The sequence below is a fragment of the Populus euphratica genome, unplaced genomic scaffold (assembly GCF_000495115.2).
Source record: "Populus euphratica unplaced genomic scaffold, PopEup_1.0 scaffold484.1, whole genome shotgun sequence".
In the NCBI taxonomy this organism is placed as follows: domain Eukaryota; kingdom Viridiplantae; phylum Streptophyta; class Magnoliopsida; order Malpighiales; family Salicaceae; genus Populus; species Populus euphratica.
The window spans coordinates 91,202-99,694 of record NW_011500184.1 but is presented as its reverse complement, the minus strand read 5'-3'; the positions used below and the strand labels follow the sequence as shown (position 1 = coordinate 99,694).

The 8,493-nt window shown below is 36.4% G+C and overlaps 2 protein-coding genes across 2 annotated transcripts in view; both read left to right on the top strand.

The window, feature by feature from the left end:
• LOC105111585 (E3 ubiquitin-protein ligase SINAT2) overlaps positions 1 to 3,540 on the top strand; it is a 4,582-nt gene extending 1,042 nt beyond the window's left edge. Inside the window, exons 2-4 of the mRNA XM_011006987.1 lie at positions 683 to 984; positions 1,825 to 2,211; positions 2,789 to 3,540. Coding sequence (XP_011005289.1) covers positions 766 to 984; positions 1,825 to 2,211; positions 2,789 to 3,109 — 927 coding nt within the window. The 5' untranslated portion in view covers positions 683 to 765 and the 3' untranslated portion in view covers positions 3,110 to 3,540. The remainder of the gene's footprint in view (positions 1 to 682; positions 985 to 1,824; positions 2,212 to 2,788) is intronic.
• A 978-nt stretch (positions 3,541 to 4,518) lies between these two features.
• LOC105111584 (Protein kinase superfamily protein) lies at positions 4,519 to 7,455 on the top strand. The gene is made up of 8 exons (XM_011006986.1): positions 4,519 to 4,715; positions 5,121 to 5,248; positions 5,477 to 5,734; positions 5,821 to 5,947; positions 6,025 to 6,298; positions 6,574 to 6,706; positions 6,792 to 6,878; positions 7,051 to 7,455. Exons 2-8 carry the CDS (start codon positions 5,156 to 5,158, stop codon positions 7,174 to 7,176), a joined length of 1,098 nt encoding a protein of 365 aa, XP_011005288.1. The 5' UTR covers positions 4,519 to 4,715; positions 5,121 to 5,155; the 3' UTR covers positions 7,177 to 7,455.
• The last annotated feature ends 1,038 nt before the right edge of the window (positions 7,456 to 8,493 follow it).

Here is an 8,493-nt window from a genome sequence, read left to right as displayed (position 1 = left end):
TGGGGTTGTGGTTTTTTTTTTTTTTTTTTTTGGGGGGGGGGGTGGTCTTGCGAAACGATGATTATTATTATTATTTTCTCATTTTTACATATATTACTTAAAATGGAGATTCATTCACATTGATGATTGTGGAGGAATTGTTGTAGATGCATTCTATTTTGGGCAATTTATTGAGTTTCGCCCGCCCTTTTTCTTCTGGCTGCCAAAGATGCCTTATGGTTGGCAAGCCACTTCCCAGTAGCATAGCGGGGCAACAAGTTTGAAAGGTGTTCTATGTCTTATTTGTGCTTTTATATAATTTTTATTTTGCGACAAGAAAGGTCCCTTGCTTTCTCTAATCATGTGTGATTTTGAAGGGGCGGGGTGAAAATAAAACGATGTGTTAAGCTGAAATCTATCGTAACATACTTCAATAAGACAGTCATGAATTCACACACACTGAATTTATTTCATGGCCAGTGGCCTCTGCATACAAAAGGCAACTGCAGATTCCCTGAAAACCCCAAATCCACCAAAATTCCTGCCAGTATGTTTACAGTTTAAAACTTATAACACAACAACTTCTTTCTATTAAAGTGTTATGTTCAGTTGCTGCACTGGATGGCAGTCGAATCTAGATAATTTGCATTTGGTATATTGCGCATAAGATATAGCTTTCCTATTAATGAGGTTTTTTTTACAGGCCAATGGAGTGTGAATCCTTTTGAGAGGCGATAGTGGTGTAATTTTTAGTTATTGGAAAATATTATCAAGTGTGGAATAGCAATGGCTCCTGGAGGAAGTGCTTTTAAAGAAGCTCTTGAATTTCATTCCACAGTTGCAGATTGTGACGTTGCAAATTCAAAATCAGAAAATAACATTACACCAACAAAAGGTACTGTTGTTCTGGGTGGTGGAAAGCATGGGGTTTATTCAAACAATGGTGTGCACGAGCTCCTTGAGTGTCCTGTCTGTACAAATTTAATGTACCCTCCAATTCACCAGGTTTGTTCTTAATTATCATGGATTGTTCTCCTTTAGTGTGGTTTCTTCCTTGAAGCAACATGCAAACTCCCCCTCTCTCTTTTAAGTAGAATTTTGTTTCTGACCAATCACGTACCACTTGAGACTTCTTCCCAAAAATATAATTTTAGCAGAGCAACTCAGGATCTCTGAAATTAATATCACCTTGTCAAGGTTATAATGAAGGAAACTGCCTAAGATATCTCATACAGTTAAGAGAGATTAATTGTAGTTTGCCGTACTAAGGTATTTATCACGTCAATGACTGGCAAGTACTCATTTTAGTGAACCTGGAGATGTGGAGTGCTTCTAGGGGAATTGCTTAAATTGAAAGTTAATCAGTTCTGCTATCCTGTTTATGGATTATTTAATGAAGTAAAGTGTATTCAATAAAGTTACTGATTGGTAGATATGGTCACGATTAGCTTAATAAAATGTACTGTTAGCACAAGTTTTAAAATACTATAATGCCTGCGGTAGGGGCATAGAAAAGGAATTGAGAACAGAGTTTGAATTCATTAGTGGGGAAAAGGTGGCATTATTGATGCCAGATGTAGACTTATGCATGGAGCTTAACAAATTACTCTCTTCCATTTGGTTCATTGCATATTTAGGACAGAAATGCCTCATGAGTAGTTTACTATAGAACTTGCTGCTGCTTTACATGGTCAATTAGGTTTGGAGATTCAGTTTATTGTTTCAAATCTGTAACTTAAAAGTCTTTTCCCTCTTTCATTTTTTTTTTATCTTCTCAAATTGCTTAATATTGTAATTAATTTTCTTAACCCCCCACTCCTTGTGGGCTGGACTCGGTTGTTACAGTGCCCAAATGGACACACTTTATGTTCAAACTGCAAGCTTAGAGTACATAACTGTTGCCCTACTTGCCGCTATGATCTTGGAAATATACGGTGCTTGGCTTTGGAGAAAGTTGCAGAATCATTGGAGCTGCCCTGCAAATTCCAGAGCTTAGGATGCCTTGATATTTTCCCATATTACAGCAAGCTCAAGCATGAGCAACACTGTCGATTCCGTCCATATAGCTGTCCTTATGCTGGGTCTGAGTGCTCTGTAACCGGTGACATCCCTGCTCTTGTTTCCCATCTCAAGGATGATCACAAGGTTGACATGCATGATGGGTGTACCTTTAATCATCGTTATGTCAAGTCAAATCCACACGAAGTTGAAAATGCCACATGGATGCTTACAGTAAGTTCCTTGTATGATGTATGATAAAGTTGGATTGTTCAACTCATTCTTTTTGGGGTTTTTCTTGTGTATGCGTGTGTGTCTGTGCATGCATTGATGCAGTCTGCTAGACTTATTTTTATATGTAAGATGTTGCCATACTTTTTAATTTTCCCTTCTTTTTTGAGTGTTTTCTTCTCGGGATTGGGATTTGATGTTGACTGGATCTTTATTAGAAAAATGCCTTGCAGGAAAGTGAAAAGCAATATTTGAAACAGATTTTGATGTAATTCATGCATGCTTCCTGCTGGGCTGTTTTGGAATATTTGTCAACTCTTTCTTATGGTTCTTGTGTTTTTAGCTCCTGTTGTTAGAATTATGGTGCTGTGGATGCTATTAGAAATGTAAATGCACTGGTGTACGTGCTGCTTTGATGTCCATTTGACATAGTTGCATCACAACCTTTTGTTACAATAAATTTTTCTTAGAAAGCTATTTTTGGAATCTCATTAATCATGCTTTATTTACTAGTTAGTTGTTACTTGTGTTGCTGGGCAGTGTTTATCACTTTTCATCTGAATTGCATGATCCTCTGCAGGTTTTTAACTGTTTTGGAAGACAGTTCTGCTTACATTTTGAGGCCTTCCAGCTGGGCATGGCACCTGTCTATATGGCCTTCTTAAGGTTTATGGGTGATGATAACGAAGCTAAGAAATTCAGTTACAGCTTAGAAGTTGGTGGGAATGGTCGTAAACTGGTATGGCAAGGGATTCCCAGGAGCATCCGTGACAGTCACAGGAAAGTCCGTGACAGCCAGGATGGGCTTATTATTCAAAGGAATTTGGCTCTCTACTTCTCTGGTGGGGATAGGCAAGAGCTGAAATTGAGGGTTACTGGTCGTGTATGGAAAGAAGAATGAGATGGAAAGTTGATGCTAAGGCTATTGTACAGTTAACTAAATTCACGAGGATGCTAGGGTTTCTCAATGTGCCAAAGATGTAGCTTTAGTTATGCTGATTGGGGTTTTTCAGTTGTCTTGGTGTTTATGATTGAGATTGGTCTATGGCATCTATCTGATCAGCTCACTGTTCTATGGAACAGATTCCTGTTGACAGTGTAAGAACTGGATATTCGGTGTTAAACCGGTGGCTGAGGGATCTGGGCAGCACCTGCATGTGCAGTTAACACATTCTGGATATCACCGAACCTGCTGTAATCTGTTTTGTTATGTTTTTGTACCACATGCCCACATTAAGACAAGAAGAGGGAAAGATCAACTCTGTCTCCTTGTATCTCTTACAGATATCAATTGATGATACTTTATTTGGAAACCTGCAAGGTTGACCACCACCTATCTTCTTTGTCCTCAGCATTCATACCCTTTCAGGTGTCCCTCCAGTAAAATGAAGAGTGGAGGTCAATTCGACCTCACTGTCTGAAGGGAACGATAAAATCAGCTTGTGACAGGATTTGGTTTCTAGAAAATTAGTAGTATGAATAAAAAGATTAGCAAGTTATATAGCATGAAAAAAAAAAAATCCCCTTGCTTAACAAAGCAAGCATCTGGGTCAATCCCAGCTTAATTCTCAACCTTTACCGGTTAATTTCAGACCACAATCAGAAAAAGTCGAGTAAAATTTCATCAACTGAACTCATGGAGTTGATTCAATAGCTTGTACAATCTAGCTCGAACTAGGTTTCATTTTAAACCGATTTAGAAATTAATCTAGTTAAATTCAAGTTAATTCGAGAAACTGTGAGCCAGTATAATAATTATGGTTAATCACCGAGCTGTTCAAGGGCTGAAAGAATTGATAAGATAATGGTTGAATGTATTAATAAACAAAATCTCAAATGAAAAGGAAAACGGTGTTGAAGAACAGTTACCTCATGCAGCTAGAAAGAAAAAGAGAACACACATGCTATCTATTCTGCTCCAATTCGGTTGAAGCAGGATTTGTTGGTGCAATCATATTCCAGAGAGACAGAGAGAGAGACCAAATGCGGTCAAATCATTGACCTATTCCAGAGAGACAGAGAGAGAGACCAAATACGGTCAAATCATTGACCTTTGACCTTAACCAAGGGCATCCACCATGCAAACCATGAAGTCTAAGACGGTGGCCCACTAATGTGAGGTCACCCATGAAGACGGTGATCATCATATATATATATATATATCGATGATCAGGTGAAGATGCACCGTAAGATTAGCATAAAAACTAAGCAAGAAAGAGGACATGGGACATGCAGATGAATGCAAAACGTGAAGGCAAGTCCGTAGGATGGAGTAGGTCAGTTATAGCGGTTAAACTCTTTTTTAACCGAATTTCCCGCGACACAAAAAGGACCTGGGTGCCTCTCTGTCCCAAAAACAGAGAGCCATTGCAGAAGAGCAACCGTCTCCTTTCTCTCTTTAGTTTCCACAATTTTTCTCTATCCCCTGCTCTCTTTCTCTTTGTCTCTACCAGTCTGTCTATCAATTTCTACTCCTTTTTGACAGGGTCATCTATCACAGGCTTTAGGTGTGTTCATTTTTATTGATGGTTGACCGATCAATGATGACCATTTAATGCTGCTCTTTTGAATCACCTTTTCTTTTCTTTTCTTTTCTTTTTTGTTTTGAGATTAGATTATGAGGTTTTAACATTGAGAAACATGTACATTAACAATTTAATCATGAATTAAACTTTGACAACATCATTGGTGTTCCCCAATGTTCATAAATTGATTGGTGTTCCCCAATGTGCATAAATTGATATGATTTGATGGAATCAAGTATTTCAACAGGTGTAATTTATTTGAAAGACATATTTCGTTTCAACCCCAGATAGTTTTTTGGTTTTTGATTGGATAAAAAGGACCTTCGTTTGTTTTGTTGTGTTGATAACATATTTCTATATGGTTTGTTTTTTTTTCTGGGATTGCAGGATATTGCTTGTATTAAATTTATCCAAGAATTCATATGTTCTGTTGTGGAGATAAAGAGGAGGAACCCCATGGCCCGCCAGCTAATCAATACACAGCCCCGCCTAGAGGAGGGAATCCATATGGTGGTAATTCATTCTATTCTTAGTTACCAACATTGGATTTTAATTTTCTTGTGTTCTTTGCCTCCATTGTTGACATAATTTAATGCCATTTTGGCAATATCTCCTGTCCGATGAATGATAATAGTTTTAAGGGAAATCGAATAGCAGCCAAGAAGATTAAACATTTAATGTTTTCTGGTGCATGACCTGGGTTTCTTAAGTTTCTGATGTGATAATTCCTATTGTGTATTATAGGCAGCGGGAGAGGAGAGCCGAGAAGCGCCAATCCAGCCAGAAATGGAGCTCCACAGAAGGTATTACCTATTGAAATTCCAGCAATACCCTTGGATGAGCTAAATAGGATGACAGGAAACTTTGGTACAAAGGCTTTGATCGGAGAAGGTTCTTATGGCCGAGTTTTCTATGCCAAGTTAAGTGATGGCATGCGTGCTGCAATTAAGAAGCTAGACACCAGCAGCTCACAGGAACCAGATTCTGATTTTGCAGCACAGGTTAGATATTGGGAGCGTTCCTTCTGGTAAATGCTATTTTTTGGTCACAAAGTTTTGATTCGATGTTTGCATCTGGGGTCATGCAGTTGTCTGTAGTTTCAAGACTTAAGCATGAACACTTTGTGGAGTTGACGGGGTATTGTTTGGAGGCAAACAACCGAATCTTGGTTTATCAGTTTGCAGTAATGGGTTCTTTACATGATGTACTACATGGTAAATCCAGTTATGATGTTTCTTAGTTTCATTTGTTTCTTGGAATTTGTTCATATTTAGTTAATTTTATACTGCAGGGAGGAAAGGTGTACAAGGGGCTGAACCAGGTCCAGTTCTGAACTGGAATCAGAGAGTTAAAATTGCATATGGGGCAGCAAAAGGCCTCGAGTATCTGCACGAAAAGGTTCAGCCTCCTATAGTTCATCGCGATGTCAGATCAAGCAATGTCCTCCTCTTTGACGACTTCGTGTCCAGAATTGCCGATTTCAACTTGTCAAATGCCCATTCTGACACTGCTGCTCGACTGCATTCAACCAGGGTCTTGGGAACATTTGGCTACCATGCTCCAGAGTGAGCCTCATATCTTCTCTAATACTAGCCTGTTGTCTGAAATTGCAGTCTTGGCTTACTCTAATCGTCAACATTCATTCTCCCATCTATTAAGAAAGCATTGAGTATCTAAATGTAGTAAAGTGAAGTATATATTCTGTGTGCGTGAACTTTCTTAGCAGCTAGTAGTAACTCTTAATCATGCAATAACATTTCTACCATCTTCCTTATTGTCTTGCATTACAAATTCTGAGATTTAATTACATTCTCTTTTCTAATCCATGGTTTGTTTTCAGGTACGCCATGACTGGACAGATAACTCAGAAAAGTGATGTTTACAGTTTTGGAGTAGTTCTTCTAGAGTTGTTGACAGGAAGAAAGCCAGTAGACCATACAATGCCTAAAGGGCAACAGAGTCTTGTTACTTGGGTATGTTTCAGTTTATACTTGGGCCTCCCTTTCCTCTGCATTTCTCCATTTGTGCCTTTACCCAGAAGAGATGTAATTGCTGCAGGCAACACCAAGATTGAGTGAGGATAAAGTGAAGCAATGTGTGGATCCGAAGCTAAACAATGATTACCCTCCAAAGGCAGTTGCCAAGGTGCTTACTATTATCCCTTGTTTTTCCTCAACACAAATTATCAAGCATTCGGTTAGTCTCTGCTATTGATTCTGATGGAAAGGAAATAGCTTCAAGTACATGTTGGGATTAGGCAATTTGAAGTTTTGGTGAATGCTTGAAAACACTTGTTTTTTTTTCATTGGTATATCAGTTAGCAGCAGTTGCAGCACTTTGTGTTCAATATGAAGCAGACTTTAGGCCAAACATGACTATTGTTGTGAAGGCTCTTCAGCCACTTCTCAACTCAAAACCAGCAGGGCCAGACGCTCATGCATAAGTCACAACTTGATCTAAAATCAGCACCAGCAGTACCACACTTACGTAATATGTAAACTTTCCCTCAATCCTTCCAAAATGGCTTTGATATAGACATTGTCAAGGTGAAATAACCATATCATTGTTAGTACTTTTCAAGGATTCTATTTTTTGTTCTACTTTGACAAACTAGGAAGGGAGATTTCCATCATGTATCAGTATGTTGCTGTAGTGTTCAACTATTTGTTATTGGTTCCCACATTGGGGAATATCTTGGGAATATCTTTTCATTTTGTAAGGATTTAAAAGTGTCACATAAACTTTTTTTATATATATTTGGATATAATTCAAAGATAAATAACTATTTTTAAAAGTTAAATTTGGAGAGAACTATTCAACTGGAGATCTTAATCAATTATATATGCTAATGTGAATTATAAAATATAACTAATAAAATTTAAATTACAAATATTTTTTTAATTAACTCTTTACCACTTAATTATCATTAGTTAAGCTAAAACTTTGAATAAATTATTTGGTGCAGAGGCAAAAGTCTACATTTTTCTTTTCTTAGTGCAGCTTGTTGGGTATTCCTAGTATATCAAGTCCCACCTTATTAAGGAGGTAAAAAAATGAAAGATTAAAAAAAAGAAAGGTAAAAAGTTGTGGAATCCCCGTGTACTTACAGCCACAACGACGCTAGTTTGTCTTTACTTGTGACTCTGTCTAACGTATTAACAAGCAAATTTGATTAGCGTTAATTTAAAAAAAAATTAAAAAATTATTAAGAATATAAATATTTTTTTTAGATATCATTAAACTGAAATATCTTGATATATGCTAACCAAGATTTTTAACTAACTCAAGTTTTGAAACTACAAAAAGTTAATTCAAAATAAATAATTTAGTTTAATAAATTTAAAAATAATTTAAATAACCAATAAAAACATAATATAATTTTAAAAAAAATAAAACAAAAATTTTTTAATATTAAAAATATGTGAAATTGGATTGATCTTGGGGATACCTGTAACTTGGATCATAGACTCCAATAAATTTAGTAACTTTGTTGTTTCTTTAAATTATTTTTATTTAATTTTATAATAAAATTAGGTACTTCAAAAATCAAGTACTAACCCTTAAAAGATATTTATTTGATATTGTAATAACTTTGTATAAAGTATAAAAAAATATATCATGGATTTCATTTCTTGACTAATCTAATATTGAAAAAGATTGAAATAAAAAACATAATTAGAAAAATTAAAGGACCAAAAACTACATATATATATATATATATATATATATATATATATAAAATCAAGAACATAGAGCCATG